General features: G+C 35.6%; 1 protein-coding gene across 5 annotated transcripts in view; it reads right to left on the bottom strand.

Moving 5' to 3' along the window:
* LOC149077314 (TGF-beta receptor type-1-like) overlaps positions 1 to 20,699 on the bottom strand; it is a 569,773-nt gene that overhangs the window by 109,265 nt on the left and 439,809 nt on the right. For all 5 annotated transcript variants that reach the window (XM_089245082.1, XM_089245084.1, XM_089245085.1 and 2 more), the window contains one exon: positions 17,930 to 18,062. In XM_089245082.1, the coding sequence (XP_089101208.1) occupies positions 17,930 to 18,062 (133 nt within the window). The remainder of the gene's footprint in view (positions 1 to 17,929; positions 18,063 to 20,699) is intronic.

Genomic DNA, 20,699 nt, shown 5'->3' with positions numbered 1-20,699 from the left:
TAATCTCTGGTTCGTGCGTAAATCCTATTTCCAGGGATCTGAAACAAAAATGGCGGATAAACGGCACACAAACACACGCACCACTCCCTCCAGCCACAGGAAAGAATATCCAAACGGAACATTCTTTTAACGGAGCAGTGTCCGCCCATCGGATAAGAATTTATGGCTTAATGGAGGAGAAAATATGTAAAGTACTCCTCCGTATATAACTGAAACGAGTACATTTTGAACATTAGCTTTAATCCCGGGGAACGTGTAGCCTCGCAATTTAACTTGTATCGCCTCACGCGCTAGAACATTATCCCGGCGTTTTGCAAACAATGAATCAAAGACACTTAACGCCTTTCTCCGTGTGACTGGAGAGGAGACGAATCCAGGGAGAAAACGCTCCGTATATTGAGAGATCGTTTACATTTCAGAATATCCCGTTATCGACTTATTACAAACACGTATAACGTTCCGGAGCGAGTCTGTATATAGAATTTGAAGAAGTGTATTATGAGACATATAAAGAATGGTTTGCACTCGTTAATTTTAGCTAGAAAGAAACTTGTGTATATGAACCAATGTAATGATGATGATGCGGATCTTCCGACTGTACGGAATGTAAATGGGGCGAGATTCACAGGCTATGACATCGAAAAGGTTTTAGAAATTTTGTTTGTCTCAGAATTTTGACAGTCATAAATGAATGACTATTAAAATTGTCAGCTCAATTTATTCCATTTCTACAAGAGAATTTGTCACTTTAAGGAGTTGAACATTTGAACTTCAACTTGAGCATTTGTTGCACATACGATCTAAACTCTTCATCGGTGTTTCTGGAACGGGGTTCTCCGAGATATCACTACGGGTTCCGCGAGAAAAAAATAAGTGAGTATTAGTATGTATAAATACACTCATGTTCATAAATTAAGGATAATTCAGAATCACACGGAAATCGGAATCTGAAGTAAAAATTTCACCTGTGGAATTATCACACACATCTGCAAGAATGATATGCAAATTTCAGGAAGCCACCAGATGATGCCGATAGTACGTCACAATGACGAGAGTGTAAGAGGGGGGTATATAAGGAATGGTGGCAAAGAAGTAAAATTGTTCACAAGAGTTCTGTAAGACGCTCAGTGCCATAAGCGAATAGTTATGACACAGAGGACGCATGTGGATGATTTTTTACGTGGTAGAATTATCGGCCACCTGGAATGTGGGCGTACTCAGATGGAAGTATCCGAGGAACTTGGAATTGCCCAAAGTGTCATCTCTAGGCTTTGGCAACGATTCCAAGATAACGGAAATGTCAGTAGACGTTACAGTACAGGTCGCCCCCGAGTTACAACGCCGAATGAAGACCGGTATTTGGCAGAACTGCCAAAAGAAGCAGACGGAGCACAGCATCCGACCTGTCTCGTCAGCTATCTGCAGCCACGGGTACCACAGTTTCAAGGAAAACCGTGTACAGACGTTTGGGAGATATTGGTCTATATGCTCGCAGGCCTGTCAGATGTGTTCCGCTCACGGCAACTCACTGTCGGCAGCGATTAGCCTGCAGTAGAGAACATGCAATGTGGACATCGTCACAGTGGGCTTGTGTGATGTTTTCCGACGAGTCCAGGTTTAGCTTGCAGTCTGATTCACGTCGGAATTTCATATGGAGAACGCCAGGTACCCGTTACCACCAAGACAACATCAATGAACGACACCGTTCCGGTGGTGCAGCATTGCTCGTTTGGGGTGGAATTATACTGGGTTCCAGAACAGATCTGCATGTTCAAACCGGAACCATGAAAGCCCAAATTTATCGGGACATCATTCTGGAACAACATGTACGTTTGTTTAGGGGTGCCATGGGCGCAGAATTTGTGTTTATGGATGACAACGCCCGTCCTCACCGAGCAAACATCGTAAACGAATGCCTTGAATCTGAGGATATAACCCGTATGGAATGGCCAGCATTCTCACCTGACTTGAATCCGATAGAGCATGTGTGGGACATGCTTGGCCGACGAGTTGCAGCCCGTCAACCACCTCCTACATGTGTACCGGAACTTCGGAGAGCATTGTTTGCTGAGTGGAGTGATCTTCCCCAAGATCAGATCGATAATTTGATACTCAGCATGCCTAGGCGTTGTACGGACTGTATTTCATCGCATGGGAGACATACAATCTATTAACCATCATACCAACCATGTAATAGTAAGTTTTTGTAAAGGAGATATTTTTTACAATTGCTCCAGGGAGCAAAAATCGTAGTTTTTATGAATGGTATCATGCATACACCATCGTTTTTGTTCTTTATCTTTTGTTTAATAAATGGGCTTTATGAATAAGTAACGTTTGTTTTGTTTCTGAACCTTTATTTGCCGGAGCTGGCATTATCCTCAATTTATGGACATGAGTGTAATTTACTGATGTTTGAAGAAAACATGGGTGTAATTTCAAAGGGGGAGGCGCGGTAGCCGAGGTCGATAAGATACTCGCCTAAAGTACCAAAGGATGTTTAGAGGTGTCACGAGTTCGATACCCGGTTCGTCCTTGTCAGAAATTTTCCTGACACAAGGGTACAACAAAAATGGAGCAATGACCAAAAAAAAAAAGGACTGCTACCGCAGCGAGTCCCTCATCAAGGGCACTTAGCGCACAAACCTCACGATGAGTATAAAGAAAGGCTGCCGTTCGGAATCGGCAATAAACTGTATGTCCCAGTCTAATTTTAGCCTTCGTGTACAGAAAATGACCGTGGTGCGACAAAAATGATCAAATTAATTTCAAGGGTTATCTTCAGATATTTTTCCCAGCCGGAATATAGGGGATGGATACAAGATTCCTCGAAAGACTGGTTCATATTTGGAAGAAAAATTCATATCTGCCTCTACGGAGACTTGAATCCCAGTCTTTTGTTCGCTAGACGAGTGCTCTACACCTAAGCTATAGAGACAGATAGGAGTTTTCTTCCTTGAAGCGTACATATGTTGAATGGGTCCGCACATGGATGTTGACAGCAATCAAGTAATAGCTAGTTAATGGCGTAAGTGCCGGAGTGGCATGGTGGTAAGATGCTCGTCTACCATCGTGAAGGTTGTTGTCAGGGTCCCGGGTTCGAACCTAAGGGAGGATATAGATAAGATATTTTCCCTAACGAACTCGAGGCGACCACCGATAGACAGCGCCTTCACTTCCAACCCATCTCACTAATGACAGTAAATTGCAATATAGCGATATGGCCAGAGTTGGTGTTTGGTGAAGTAGTTAATGCCTCCAGAAGCCCACATGCATGTAGAGAGGTCCTCTCCACTTGTTAATACAATATTTCTCGAAAGAGTGGTTATATATAGGGGATGGAGTTTACGGGGGCCAACTGTCCAGGGTAATAATCTTAAAAGAAGTGGGAAACTTTAGGGGGAATGAAAAAAAGGTGTTCCAGATTCTGCCACGAAGCTGGGCTGGAAGAAATCTCGGCAACGAGTTAAGTCCAGTGGCAAAGTTCTGGCGTTCATTCATTCATTCATTCAGGGGGAATAAAAAAGCCTCTGTGTTGTAACATAATTGAATTTTATAGTGAAAGGTGGGGGGGGGGATACGTTTGCTTCTAAGCAAATGAGTATTTTCCAAGTTATATCCATAACATTGATAGACGTAGACATTACTGTAAGATTGCCATTGGACAGTGTTCTTGAACTTTTTTGACCCGCGCAACGGTGAAAATAGTTGAACAATTTCGTGGACCGGCGTAAACGGGAGAAATGATTTGCGGTCGGATAAAAGTGATAAATAAATAAGAGAAATAATTTGCGGACCGCAAAAAAATTAAGTAAAAATTCAAAATAATTTGCGGGCTGGGAACAAAATTGAATGAATATGTGTAATAATTTGTGGGTCAGCAAAAAAAATAAATAAACAGGGAAAAAAAATTTCTGACCGGCAGAAAGTGAATGAATAGAAATAGTTAGCAGACACAAGCTAATGGCTAGGGCAGAAATGAAATTGATATATGGAGGTATTTTATTTAATAAATGTAAAATTATATAGTAGCTGTATATGAATTGGGAGAAATATTTCACGGACCGGCACCGGTACAGATTGGACATTAAAAAAAAACAGCGGCGGTATAACGTTGCAAGCGGGATTAACGTTCGACCTAATGCAGTTGTTCGAATTGCTCCGAGCCAATCAGATTGACAGGACTGATTAATCAGAAGTTCTCATTGAAAACCCCAATCAGAACGAACAGTATCTCGAACAAATATACCAGAGGTAATTTAATTCTTTTTCGTATTGAGCGTTTCAAACCTTCGACCATTCATTTACCAATGAAAAATTTCATTATAATAGATATTACATGGCCCGAGATAGATATACATCATCCCAAACGCTCATGAATAATTCCTTGTTCTCATATACGTTATGTAAATCCGGCCACGGGTACCATCCCAACGTCATACATATTGCCAAAATCCGACTAAAACGTGTAATACATTAAAACCGACGACCCTCCCTCTGCATACAACACGTTTTACTCTTACATAATCGGATGACAGATAACCTCTGCTGTAATGTGGCTGAATCCGAATCTTGTATTCCGCACGTGGAATCCTCATCGTGATCTCTAAAACGCACAGAACGGTATTACCGGAGGGCACCCTCCCCCCCCCCCCCACCTAAAGAAGGATCAATCGCATATAACGAATTATGCAGCAGAGATCGAACCAATACCGCTTTTATTCCCAGAGATGAGAACTAACTGGGGGGTTATGTTGTTGGGACAGCCCCGAAACCGATCCAGCAGCTGAGATATTTATCCGAATCGGTTATGAAAACAATTTTTCCAGTAATACACATACATATATCTGCATATTTCCAATATCCGCGTTTTGGGAAATAACGTGTACCCGTTGTATTTATATAACATCGTTTTTCTCCTCAACCGCGTACAAAGTCTGAAAACCATCGTGTTTCTGGATCACGAGCTGTGTTTCTTTTATGTGTAATGAATGCACATACCGTGAACCCCCGTGGGAGAGAAATGAAGACCCCCCCATGAAAAATCAATGCCGCGTATATATAGGAAAATTGAATTTATAATTGTAGAATCAAGCATAAATATATTGGGGGAAGGAGACGAATCCTTGGCCGATATATTACGCGGTCCATTTATACGTAATACGAGTTTGGGAACATCGTTCCACCTTCATTCCTGAATAAAATCAGGTTTTAAAAGCCAGATTTGACATTTGATAAAACGCAGATTGTTCCACAAGGTATGAACTCTGACCATTGGTAGCTATGAATACCAAAATTGACGAGGAGTTCGGATATTCAGTGGCTCAGACTTTACCTGTACAAATGCAAAATGATTTCAAACATTGCCGTCCGACTTTAAGCACAGTAAGCATGGTCTACAAGAGCACGCTGCTAAGTACTACCTGCTAATTCTGGGAAACACCATCTATAGCTGATTAAAAATTTACACGAATTCTATTCGATTGAATCAATGGTCACTAAGGAATCACTGAGCCTCAACTGACGATCTATTGAAGGAATTTTCTCTAAAAAATGAGCGTATGTAATAGTAGGGCAATACATGTAGGGCATAATACACGCAAACTGCTGAACGAGGCGGATGAAGAAATTACGCAAAAAAGATTCTGTTTGATCATATGATAACACATTTTTAACTCATAAAGTGAAGATACCCAAATACAGTCATATTTCTTTGAGGAGGGAAAGTGGCACACTCTGCCAATAGTCACCAATTTCGTCCAAAACAATAATGAAATGTACATTACCGTGATGAAAACAAAATCGCATCGATAAATAGGTTTCCAATTTTTGGTTAAAAATGGGACATATGGTTATACTCAGTGAAATAAACGTCACTATTGCTCCCTGCTTTGGGCCATCCAATATAATAATCTGAATTACGGTTCAATGTTTTTTCTCCAAATACTGTTCATAGTGTAACCAATGAAGATTCCCGAACGAAGAGAGGAAGCTGTAATGTATTTATATATTTCACCTCTACTTTAGGCCGGAATATTTCGCTCCGTACGGAAAGGGGTTATCATAATAAAAGTATATTACGGACATGACCTTCAGAATATTGGAAGTGTGTGATTGACGAAAATTTAAAATTGCTTATCAATTCGAATATGTAAATGGTTATGGTACAGGATGGACATAAATAAACTAACACTACTCAGAAGAAGTACGTAGCGCCCATTCTGATGGAGGTATTTTGATGAAACTTGGTATATAAGATATATGGACATTATAAAAAGAAAAACATAACTTCAATCAAAAAGCGCCACTTTCCCACCTGATGGTAAAAAGTTTAACTACTTTTTATCGAATTTTTCAATTTCCTCCATGGTCCATATATCCTATATACCAAGTTTCATCAAAATAGCTCCATCAGAATGGGCGCTACATACGTCTGAGTAGTGTGAGTTTATTTATAACCACCCTGTACCATAACCATAACATATTTAACCTAAACATATGAATTCGAATGGATATGCAATTTTAAATTCTCATCAACCACGCGTCACCCTTCAGGTACACACGATGTGAGACGCATCACCACTAAGTTGATTTCGTCATATTTTTTTTTTCAAGGCATTGAAAACTGGGAATTCCTTCTAGAAACATCCATCTACTCAAATCCTCGGCAAATCCTCATCATCACATAGCCAGTTTCCAAATACGCCCGCTCCGAGATGACACACGTTCTGGCGTTTTTCCCAGATTGGTCGGGTCTGCAGAGAGAGAGAGAGAGACATTTTTGTTCCACTGATTCATTTTTATATACGCCATTGAATTTTTAATTTTTCTTTTTGTCTCCGATGAGTTTTCAAGAGTTTTCTGGAAAAGCGATACGGTTTCGATAGCCGCTCTGATACGCTCTCGAAAAAAAAAAAATGAAATGTCAGTCATCGGCAACATTTAAAAATGGCGGAGTCGACGAAAGATAACACGAGATAACAAATAAAGAGCTGCTTGAGTCCGGAAGTCCTACGTAAAAACAACACAAGCACAGAGAGAGAGGAAACGGCCATTTTATATGTATGGGTATATTAGTAAGATGGCCGGAGATGATTATGATTTTGTTAGTAGAAGAGAAAAACAAAATAAGCAAATTAGAGAGAGAGAGAGAGAGAGAGAGAGAGAGAGAGAGAGAGAGATGCGTCTGCAACACCACAACCACCAAAGCCTCCAGACTTTGTGTCCGAGAATAAACTTGTATCATAATAATATGTATAATATCTACGTTCCCGATGAAAGGCGGAAGTTCGAAAGCGAGACTGAATTTATCTAGAAAAGTCTGAAGGCCACGAATGTTGATGATACAATGTTATACAATGTGTTTAGCTCGGACGTCGTCGATACCAAGTAAGGAATCATCGCGCGACTTCTTCTCCTCGTTAACTTCCGTAAAGGTCTTATACAGACAACGGAATCAGTCACAAACCAAAGCAAGCATTTATTCAATGTCACCCGTCTGCGGATATATCCTCAAGGAACAAGTGGATATTTAGTTGGATTTAAACTTCAAAATTTTCAGCTACACATAAAACCGGAACTCAGAGACGCGCGGGAGCCCCTCAATGTTTGTTTAATGATGCCATTAGAATGCAGGGAAACAAATTTGGTTTTCTTATACATAATGCGCCTACTAAAACTTTTATATCAAGGTTTCCTCGTTTAAATTGCGTTTTTCGCCCTCTATATTTGCTCTGCCTTCCCTGCTGTTGTCTTCGAGAATTTCTTCATTTGCACGTTTTTAGCATCCGAAATGGGCTTCCACGATACATTTCTTCTATATGAAGATCAGTTATTGATTTTGAGCCAATCTTTCAGGACACATTTGAAAAAAAAAAAAATCACGCGGAAACTTGCGCTGGGGGCTACAAACGAAGGAACTTCACTCATTAAAAACAAATTTATAACCCAAATGCACGTGTGTATCTCAACAGCAATATGAAGATAGCGATCTTAACTCTCGAATGCGTAGCTCTGCATATGAAAAAGGATCTTTCAAACGTTGATTACTGCAGCCAGTTTGAAGATAACATATCAGAATCACCTTTACACATATGGTGAGATCATATTCTTTCCATATTGTGTTTGCGAATTTGCTGGTAGATGTCCCAATTGACTGCTACAACTATTTGTATGTTGCAGAGCACGTACGGCTGTTATTTCGCTAATTTGTTGAAATGTGTGTGTGTTTTGTTTGTATTTCTTTACCTTGAAGTTTTTGTAAACCGTTTTTTTCCTTACTATAGTTTCAATCACAAAGAACGTAGTTATATATTTGGAAAGTAATATTTGTACTTCAATAAACTCATTTTATATGCTATTTTTGAGGCTCTGCATAAGCAGCACAACTTCAAATATATTTGTTTAAATTATTTTTCCAGCTTTTTATACGTCATTAACTATGAAAAAAATTATAAGCTTGTAAAAGAAAATCATGCATTTAAACTCAGCAACTGAAAGAACAAAAAAAAAAAAAACTCATATGCGTGGGTTGAGAGGACGAGTCCACATTATAAGGAATGGGGTTTGTTGGATCCTAAGCGCGCACTGCTTGAATAATTTTGATTATTTGGTTATTTTATTTTCATCAGAACTGATTAAGTCTAGTAATGCATTTCGTACACATTCCCGAAGTCATATAGGCCTACATTCCAGTTGGAAATCAAAACACAGGCCTATCAATTGAGAGGCTGAGAGTGACTCACTCAGCTGCCAGCGTCAAATGTTTATAAATGCTCAAATCAAATGGCATAACTTGTTCGATAGAAGAAATTTCGAAATTTCGCATAACCATAGTAAGCGTGAAAACCAACTTGCATTCACAACCGACTACCAACAGATTCCATGCAGAAATTCATATCCAATTTGTCGAACCATTTTTATTCTTCCCTCCATTTTATAACTTTCTTTCTTATAACTATTCGTCTTTGTTATTTAATATTCATGAGGATGGATTAGACTGCCACCTACGGCTTGAATCCGATTCAAGAAGACAGATACATACTCCATACCCTAACTAGAATTCGAACTCACGCTTGTTGAACTGGAAACTAGTGTACTAAACATTCTTCTGTCACGAATGTGGTGTACATAGCCAGTGGAAATGATGGCACAGTTCCCAATTCTGGGCTGTAGAAAAAATATAGACCATCAAAGATTCCGTAAATTAACAATGCCTATTTAAGTTAACTTAATGCGACCCACGAAGCATTATGTGTCACTCTCATGACTATACGAAGGGATGTGAATTCGAATTCGTTCGACTGCAGCTAATTTTTAACTATAGAATTAAGAATAAGAATATTCAATGCCTATTATATTCTATTCTATGCCATATGTTTTTAACGTATTTTTTCTTTTTAATGCTGTATCCATATCTGTTCGTTTCATTGACAAGTAAATGAAATTCCAAAGCATATAAATGTAGGAAATTTTATACGACATTAACTGTTGTAAATTTCGTCAAGTATAACAAATTTTGAAAATATAAAACAATTTTCAGTAGTCCACAAGTCGACCTCTGTGTGATCGTGTGGGCATTATGCTGGACTCCTGTTCTGAGAATCCAGGTTCGAACCGTGGAGGGCATAGTGATGGCCGGCTGAAGGTATTCCGCTGGTTTTCAACTTCGAGGTCGAGCTTTGAGCCGATCTCCCATTTGAAAAAGTCTTCCCGCAGAGAGGTGACAGACCTACAACACGATACTGACTTAACGTGAAAATTCAAGCATTTCCATCTTTACTTCAGAAACGGAAGACAGATGGCAGCACGAACACAGAACAAGCCGAACTCGACATCATAAATACGTTAGAGACATACATACACTCAGAACACACATTCCGGCATGTGCCGATTCGTTAGAAATTCCGTAGAGGAATGTGTACGACGTTCATGTACAGTTAAGTAGTAGTAGTAGTAGTAGTAGTAGTAGGCAACAAGGCGGCCGAAACCCAAACGAAAAGGTGTCTGCAAGAGCGTTTCTCCACATCTTTTCAACCCAAGGACCATAAAATGTCTGAAACAATTCAACGAACCACTAAATTACAGGAAAAGGCAGGGAAGAGTATCGTAATTACCGACCCAAGACGATTCACGGTATATTCATCTTAATAAACAATTTATTTCAGAATTTTACTGCTAAATTTTATGCAATTAATCACATTTTTGCCAGAGGCATTTTCTCCTGGAAGCCATCTTGAAAACTCTCTGAAAGTTCAACTGAAAGTGCTGTCCTAGGAGGAAAGCCTTCAAAATTCATATTCCCCATATTTCTAACTCAAAACTTATACAATCCTTTAAAGTAAGGGCTCAACTCCCTGAGGTCGAAATAAAAAATACTACTGTGACAAGAAAAAGCAACCAGAAAAAAGATGTTCCACACACATTTTTCTTCACATTATGAGACAATATTTTCCAAACAACATGGCCTAACAAAGAAACTGGAATTTAATATTCTATAGACATTATTGTATGTGTGTGTCATCTAACATGAAATAATCAGCCAATAATTCAATGTTCTATGAAGATCCAAATCATCCATTATTAACTAACAGACCGCGATTCAATAAAGAATATTGCCGATACACTAGCCATGCTGAACATTTTGCCAATTTTAAAGGCAACCAAAACAATTTCAAAGACTAACGATGGGCTCACCAATCAAAACAACCATTCAATACAATCTTCAATAAAATGAACTTAGTTCTTAATAATAAATAAATAAAAATGCGAAACTTTTCTGAGGTTTTAAGCATAGAATCAGATTTTTTGGAACAAAATCTGATTAAAATATCAAATTATTTTAGACTAAAACAAAATACAAAGAGAAAAAAAAAAAGCAAAAACATGTCAAAATGAAACATGACGCGATCCATGAAGAGAAACACTTTCCGAAATCCATCGCTGATAAATAACAAGAAACACAAATAGACAAAACGAAACAAAAACATTAAATTAATATATTCAACGTATCATGTATTCAAAAAATTTCCAAAAAGTGATATTCTTTTCAATTCGAATGTACAAACTGATCTTTTACTTAATTTTATTTTCCTGTTGAAAAAAATACGCTTTAAGAAAGATAAATAATGAAACGCAAAAATTAATCTTTTGGGTATTATAAGGCGATTTTTTTTTCCTCTAGAATTTTCTATTATAAAAAATAAATAATAATCTGATCAACGAGTTTCAGTATTAGCCATACAATGAAAAACGCAGACATAAAATAGAAGAAGAAAAAAATTTAAATAATACTTTGTAATAACATGATATTTCTTCTTTCAGTGAAGATATTTCAAAATTATAAGCTGTTTAAAAAATTTTAAAAACCGAATTTGTCACGTCGAGCGTCTCCATAATTTTAATTATAACAGTAATTATTGGAAGTTAATTCTTATGAGTAATAAATACGTGTGTTATGAAGCCGTGATAATTTGTACAGAATAATTGCAAAACGACGAGAAAGATGAAACTATCATAATTAGGATTAGAGTTGGAAATATACGGTGGGATTTTCGTCTGGTGGAATTATAAATTATTGGAACATTTAATTGGTATTATGAGTCCATTTATAATTATTAAAATAATAGTGATGGGTAGTTGCGTAAATGCAAAAATAAATTTAGATTATTTTCAGTTGAATTGAGACGATTATTTCGTAAAAAGTTTCCGGATTTATTTCACTTCTTATTATTGCAAATAAATTTGATAATATACGGTGTATACAAGTGTTTCAATTAACAGAAGGAGATTCACAAAGTTAGCGATAACTTGAAAAGTTGGGTGTGTATTATTACGAAAAATATAACACACATTGTAAGTTGTTAAATAATATCAAAATAAATTTCCAATTAATATGTTACGGTAAATGTGTGATAAATCCGGGTTGTTATGCATAATCGCTGACCATTTTGTTAAATTTCCATATATTTATCACTCTTTTATGATTATGCACAATTCCCAGTACGTATCGATAAATATGATAAGCGTCAACGATTTACTCAAATTTACTACCTTACCGCGCACCAACTCCGGTCATATACCGCCATACACGGCAATTTCTAACCAGTGGGAAAAAAAATTCATGAAATGGAAAATTGGGTGGCAAATGAAGGAGCCATCTATTGGTGGCCGTCCAGGTCCGGTAGGCTGAAGAACGTGTTCCTGTTCTTCGCCCAGATTCGAACCCGTGGACCTCCATGGAGTTGAGACTACGAAAATAAGTCGTACTAAGCGGGATCGACTGTATATGCATTTTTGAATGATAAAGCAATCTAGGAAACCGATGAAGTGTTGCCGATGAGCTTTGGAAATAACGAAAAAATATCAATTTTTATGAGCTTCACTCGTGTATTATGAATTAAGTATTTACGAAAATCTTATATATAAATGTGAAAGTATGTATGTATGCTCTTTATACATATCTACAGTTTTAGACCGATCGTCGCCAGATTTTGCATATATACCAAACAGGACCGGGATTGAGCCGTAGGCTACTTTAAAAGTTCGTCAGAGCTGGGCAAATGCCCGAAATGGGCGAAAAACTGTCGGGCAACAATGGTTTTGGGGCCTCAACAATTACTTTCGGAACGTTTACTTTGGTTACCGTGGTTTCCAACAATGTGTTTAAGACGTGAATATATGCCTTTAAAATGGTTTGTCGCACCTTTAATTCTGTTATTATAACAGTTTATTCCTTTATAACGGTTTGTCACTTTTCCAATCCTCCCAGTAATTGAAGAAAACCCGGGAAGCGCCGGGTATTTCTGCTAGCCTATATACAGGGTGTCCTGTAAGTGCTAATGCTGGCTTTATCCCATCAACCGCCCATCGTAGAGGTATAGTTTCAATTTACAAAATGCTTAAAGTCGTTTGAATAATATTCGCTGCACAAGTTGGACGTATGACGTCACTAACAACAGAGAACAACAACTACGACGACAAAACTGGGAATAAAAATTTTCAACGTCAACTGACGAACTCAATGCTTGCCTCAAATCATCAACACTCTGGCACGAAGCTAAAAAATTATCATTATCCACCACATGCGAGTTCAACTGCAAAATGACTCAGCACTGCTATCATTTTCACATCAGTTGATCAAACTTGGAAATGGAAGAATTCCCGTAGACCCAAGCACTAGACTGATAACGTTCCCAAATGGATTTTGCCAGTTCTTATATATACATTTATAAACTCAGTTCAAGAACTTGCAAAGTCTTCCCAAACATTCAACAAAATGACCAAAACCATGAGTGGCTTTGTGAGAAAGCGATTCTGGCATCAAAAAATGACAGTGTGAACAAGATTAACGGAAAAATCTTAAAAATTATTCCGGGAGACTCCACATCTTACAAATCGGTTGACACTGTCACAGACAGTGCTGTATTTGTGGATATTCCGGGTGTACCACCACACAACCTGACCCTCAAAGTCGGAGCACCTATAATGCTTTTAAGAAATTTGGAGACACCGATACTCTGCAATGGCAACAGACTCTGCGTGAAGAAATTGCACAATTACATCATTGAAGCAACGATTCTAACTGGATTTTGTGCCAAAGGAGAAGACGTCTTCATTCCACGTACCCCAATTATCACTGAAGAAATGCCATTCACTTTCAAGCGATTACAGTTCCCGATCCGTTTAGCTTTTGCCATGACGATCAACAAAGCGCAAGGCCAGTTGTTAGTAATGGCAGGTATCAACCTACTTGAGCCCTTTTTTTCACACGGACAGCTTTACGTCGCCTGTTCGCGTGTTGGTAATCCCAAAAATTTGTACATCTACACACCAGATGGACAAACAAAAATATTGTGTATCCACAAGCGATTGCCTCAAGTTTTTAATTAAAATATTTAAAAATGAAAGTTATTTTTTCTTGCTTAATATTAGTAATATTAGTTACTTAATTAGTAATATTTTGATTAAGAAATAATTAATAAGCTATATATATGTAAATTTTTTACAGAGCGGGCAACGTCGCCGGGTATCAGCTAGTTAGAAATAAAGAAAACAAGACGGAATATTTTCGAAATTATGTAAAAACGAACAAAAATATGATTAAAATCTTAATTAGGTAAAAAAATTTAAATGCAAATAAAATAGAAAATACAAAAATATTATTGCGGGTTCAAATTGACCAGATCTCAGCAATACTGTGGTTGAAAATCATTGAGTTCTTAGAGAAAAGTGCCTCCCCCTCCCCCTCAATCACACTTCTGTACTCTAGTATATTTTGCACACAAAGACAGCTCAATATTCGGCTCTAAGTAAACAACGAGAAAAGATGATATAATGAAAGAAAGATAACATGAAATACCGGGTATAAGAGACATACATAAATATTATACATAGGGTGGAAAGAGTAAGACTGTTACAATGTTACTACTTTACTACTGGTATCGCCTTCCGATACAATAACTGTCAAATGCCCTGGCCAGGAAGAGCGTAAAATTTGGACTTTTCTTACGCTTTTTTGATATTTTACAGCGAGATAAAATAAACAACACAATAATTCCGAGTTATTTCCAGGACAGAAATGGACATTTCCAGCCGTCCCAGACCCTCATGATGTTCTCAGACGTCGCCACCGGAATGTTCCAGACTTCCAATCCCAAGAAAAAAGAAGGAGTACAACCACCGACAATGGAGTCTATAAAAATGCCACGAAATGGAATCAACAACCGGAGGTACGAGAGTTCCATGAATAATATTGTCAACGAAATATATGAAAAATAATATTGAAAAAAAAAAAAAGTGTTTTCTCAAAGTGTTATGACCATGAAGTTATAACTCGACCTGGAAATGACAGTTTTACAGTTGAAGAAAAAATTATATTTGGAACGAGAGAGAGTATGATATAATCTCTGTATCTCAAATATATTTCGAAGATCGTTTGATGTGGAAATATGGGATTTATAGGTTGAAAAATTTATTTTACGGAATTAAATAATTGATAAGGCTTATAATGCAGAAGAGATTAGGGTATTTTGTAATGGAATTTAATAATATAATATCATTCACTTATTTCACTGAATCATCTAACGTGAGAACTAACAAACTAAAATTAAATTGTCATACATAGACTAACAGAGTGAACTCAATATCCCTTCAGACTCGAGCATTCGGTTTTTGGAACTCTCAATATGTTTTGCATTTTTGTTACTCAAAAAATGCATTAAAACCTATGATGGAAGCAAATATTCGTTTTTTCAAATTTTCAATTTCGTTTTTTGTGAAGAGATATTTAAACTATTAAGCAATCAAGCTATTAAAAAAAATTCACTTCATTCAAATTTTCAGCCAAGATGATGCACGGTATATTCCTCTTAACATACAATTTCATTCAGCATTTTATTTGCTAAATTTCATGTAATAAATCGTACACTTCCCGGAGGCATTTTCTCCTGGAAGCAATCTCGAAAACCCTCTGGAAGTTCAACTTTAAATACTGCCCTCTGATGAAAGCCCTCGAAGTTCACACTCACCATATTTCTAATTTAAAACTTACGCAATCCTTTACGTTAGGGCTTAACTCCCTGAGGTGGAAATGAAAAATTCTACATAGACAAAAAGCAACCCATATATTTTTGGCACCAGGGTCTCAAAAAGGAATATTCCACACACATTTTTCTTTACATTGAGAGAATTTTTTTCAACCAACAATGGTCTAACAAAGAAACTGGAATTTAATATTCTATAGATATTATTGTGTGGGTGCCATCTAATATGGACTAATCAGCCGATAATTTAATGTTCTATGAAGATTCAAATCATCCAATATGAACTAACAGACCAGGATTCAATAAAGTACAGTATATTGTCGATATCCGTTTTATCTAACTCGGATTAACAAACTGAAAATCGATATATTATTGATATCTACTTTATCTAACACGGGAAAACAAAATGGAGATATGGATATCTGTTGCAACACGGATTAACAAAATGGAAATTGATATGTTATCGATATCTGCTTTATCTAACACGGACAAACGAAACATGAAAATATCGATACCTACTTCATCTAACTCGGACAAACAAAATGGAAATACTGATATCTGCTTTATCTAATACGGGCAAACGAAATGGGAAAAATTGATATCTGCTTTATCAACACCGACAAAAAAAAAAGAAAATTGATGTTTGCTTCATTTAACATGGACTAACAAGAAAAAAACTGATATATTATCGATATCTGCTTTATCTAACGCTTAAAAAAGGAAAATCGATATATTACCGATATATATCTGCTTCATTAAACAACCAACAAAACAGAAATCAATATTCTATTGATATCGGTTTTATCTAACACTGAATAATGAACTAGAAATCGATACTATAATATTCTTGTTTTATATATACAGGGTGTCCTGTAAGTCCCAATTCGGAATTTTTTACACTATTAAAACTGGTACAGGGTAATTTCCGAACACATTTTGAGCATTTTTTAAACTGGAACCATACTTCTTAGACTGACGTTTGATGTGGTTAAAGAAGAACTATGACTTACAGGACACCCTGTATACCTGCTTTATTTATAGCGTTATAAAAATAACAAACAATATATCAACGTGTACATTTAAATATGATTGTTTTAGTAACGCAGAGTAACAAACTAAAAAGTTCAATATTCCACTGATACATCTGCAATGTTTAACTTATAATAAATTTTTTCTTTGTTATCTTTCTCTGAACTAATTTATAATCAATTTAAAATATTATTTGATAACTTCAGAATTGAAATGGAGCTTCGCCGTGTAGAAATTGCCGCTGTGGTGGTCGAGTGGTTATAGTGCCGGACTCGTGATGCGAGGATCCGGGTTCGAACCCCACAGTGGTGGTCGGCTGAAGTTGGTTTTCTGTGGTTCCCAACTTCAAGGCGCAAATGCGAGCCGATCTCCCCGTTAAAAAGTCTCGCCACAGAGAGCAACAGTCCTACAACGGTAAATCATTCAACCATAACACTTCACTCATAGTTAGTAAAACTGGGGGCAGATGACAGCACTACACATAACAAGCATTACACAGAAACAAACTTTACGCCAGGTTGCACTACACGCACACGCACATTCCCGCATATACCGATTCGTTGGGGGGTTCCGCGGGGGGGGGAGGGGGGTGCATGTGTGGTGTAGCAGTAGTAGGTAGGGGCTCGGGGATCCATGATGTTCTTAAGTCAGCCGCCTCGTTGGGCAATTTGCCTGTTGTGGCGTTGTATTTGTATTTGTAAATTGAAAACACATAAAAATGTGAAGTAAATATGAAGAAAAAAAACCAAATATGTAGAGAGAAAACCTGTTATGAAAATTTAAAATTTTGTACTTAAAATTCAACTGACGAAACATGTTTTTTAAAAAAGTAAAAATTTGAATATTAGAAAGAACACGTGGTTGTAAATTTGTAGGTGTGGAATACGTACTGTGTTAGTCAAAGTCAACAAACTTCATGCGTGATTTCTTTTATAGAAAGGGAATAGAAACCAGACAGAGTTACACCCATATATAGACATCGTTATAAGCATTGAATGGGACAAAAAAAACTATTTGTAACGAATCAGACACTACCACCCTTCGAATTTACGAGCGATTTAAAATGGCAAGAGAACTCTCGGAGAAACTAACTGCAAGAAAGCCGGAAAGAATCAGGCATTGACCAGAGTTTATGAATATATTTCAAACCAGTAAACTTCAGATCCCATTTTTGTCTAGTTTCGGTTATGAAATTAAAAATCATCAGCACCAGGGCATAGGAAAAATTAGATACGCACAAAAGCTTTTTTGAGGGAAGTATATATATTCTAATTGTAAATATGTCAAAGATAGCTAACATACAGACTACGATTTATGTATGTAAATAAAAAGAATAATACATATAAAAAGGCACTGACTTCTTAACATGCGTTACAGAACCGTCTTGCTCCAAAGTGACGCTCGCAAAACACACACCGTTCGTTTCGCATGTCCCTTGCGTGCTGTTGTTGCTACAGTAGTCGCAGACGCATTTCAATTTCGCTTCAGGAGCTGCGATAGTAAATATATGAAAATAAATTTAAAATAATAATAATAATAATAACATTCGAATTGTTATAGTTCAATTAAGTTACTCGGAAAACACAACAGATACCAACAATAAAGAAGAGAAAATTGTTTTTAGCTCACCACCAACATCAATAACGTCTATATCTTTGGATGCATCGATGGTGAGTTGTCAGAAAAATATATAGGAATATATACAAACTCTTTCAATTATTTTTTATTGGAAATATTATTCACTTCAATTATGTTATATTACACAAAATATAAGAAATGTAATTACCAATTAGTGGGACCATACGTGTGTATTTTCTAACTTTTTAGGACCAATTAAATTTGAGTTTGATGTTGATATGTTGGTATGGCAAAATCTTTTGATGCATTTCATAATTTATTTTAATTCATCTCGGGCACAACAAAAATCAAGTCTCCAAAATCAATCTTATAACATATCCTAAATTATATTAAAAGGACAATATTGGCTTAATTTAATGAATATTTTACAACGCTTCTGAAACAGAGAAATCTAGAAATAAATCTAAAAATTAATATGGAATTTTATATTAAAAATCGAAGTTTTTTAAAACCCATTTTTGGTAGTTATTTTTAATTTAACTGTTATTTTTTAAAATCAATTTAACAGGTTTTTTCTGTAATTAATGTAATTTCACAATTATTTAAATGTTAATTAATATAAATTAATTAATTTAATTGAAATAATTAGTAATTATGGTTTTGGAAAATCTCGTATCATGTGACAAAAAAAAAAAAAATTTAAGCAAAAACGATTTTTTTTCTATAAAAAAAAATATATATTTCGGTTCATGGTCATGGGGGGGGGGGGGAAAGAAAAAACTCCAGATCGCGAAAATCGGTAAATTTTAAAAACATTTCATTTTTGAAACAACATAAAAAGCATAATTTCTTTTTAAACAAATTTTGAAAATACTGGCACTCATTAAACCTTTTAATTTACAAAAAAATGTTAATTTATACAAAAATTTGTATGAAACTTTGAAAGAAATCGTTGCGCAATGCAGTCAAAAATTTTGATAACGTCAGTCAAAAATGGATTAGGACCGATTTCTTCAAAAAAACGGTTGTAATAAATATCCAAACTTTATCTTAATTGATAGAAATTTTTTTTTTATAAAAATAATAAAACAAGGTATGAATTTATAGCCTTCATTTTTTTCATTTCATATTCTGCTGCAATGAAGGATGAATTCTGATTTAAATATAACCGGCTTAGCTTTTAGAAGAAAAAAAAAAGATTAAAGAATGAAAACTTCAGTATTATTTTTGAAAACGAAGAGAAATTGTAAAAAAGACGACAGTTAGAGTTACAATATGCATTTTATGTGATGAATATGATGGGAATGCGCGGGTTTAGAAACCTTACCTTGACGAGAGATCATTAAATAGATAATTTACTAAAGAGAACCAAATGAATAATTGGATAATTCGATACTGCACAAAATTTCAGTTTTCATCACACCTGTTCAGTGGATATTTTTGAACTAAATCTTTATATTTACATCTTTTTTTTTCACTGATTGAAATTTTGATGAAATTCATATTTTCATTCGTACACGGAATATACAGAGCATTTCCGCGGGAATATTTAATTTTTTAATAAAATTCATGTTATAAATGTTAAAAGTGGTATGTGAAACGAATTTTTTTGAAAATAAATTCAAATATTTCTTGTATCATACACACAGTTGATTCATATTTCAAGAAAGAAAAATTTCCAATTAATTTTCTGAATAAAATTTATGTCAGCACCACAGGGAAATTGCTATTTTACACTAAAAACTAATCAAATAAAAGCTCATCTGATCATTTTATGAAGTATTTCAATTTACTAAAATTACAAAACAATCAAGTCCGTTATTAACAATACTGGACACTTAAACGAACTCTTCAAAAATTAACTGATATCAGAGCGCAAATTTTTTTAAGCATATGAAAAATAATTGGCAAACAAAAAATATTTACAAATAAAAATGCCATTTATAAAATTCATAATTAATTGACTTATAAAGAACAAAAAAAAAAAGAATCTAATCGAAATGATTTCTTTTCGAAATTACAGTACAGTAAATTGATCCATCATCAATGGCCAACATCAATATCGTGACATCAGAGAAACGACACGGTTGAACGATGACTGATAACAAGCGATAATTTGAAGACAAAAAAAATTAATTAAAAAAAAAAACCACCCTTATTAAAATAGGATCTATATAATTTATTTTTCGAAAATAAATCAAGCGTTGTCACAAAAATCTACAATTAAATACTTAAGTAGTTAGCGATGATTAATGAGGAAAAATTATTTTGTTCTTGATAGCATTTCTTGTACTTAATAATTATTCAAAAAAATTTTTTTTATCGCATGTTATAAATACCGTTCTATTTGATTAAAAAAAACATGGGGGTTTTTAATTTAATTAAAATAAGAGGAAAAGTTTCTATAGAGATAACAGGAAAGGTATATCGCAGTTCTATCAGCGTGAATGAAAAGAGAATAGATTAAAGGCAAATAAAACACAGATAACTGATAAATAAAAACAAATTAAGCTTTGATAAACTAAATAAGAACAGATTAAATGTGAAGGT

The sequence above is a fragment of the Pholcus phalangioides genome, unplaced genomic scaffold, assembly GCF_987345545.1.
Source record: "Pholcus phalangioides strain wild (caught in Gottingen) unplaced genomic scaffold, Ppha-v1.0 ptg000015l_1, whole genome shotgun sequence".
In the NCBI taxonomy this organism is placed as follows: domain Eukaryota; kingdom Metazoa; phylum Arthropoda; class Arachnida; order Araneae; family Pholcidae; genus Pholcus; species Pholcus phalangioides.
This window is presented reverse-complemented; position numbering and strand designations above follow the sequence as displayed.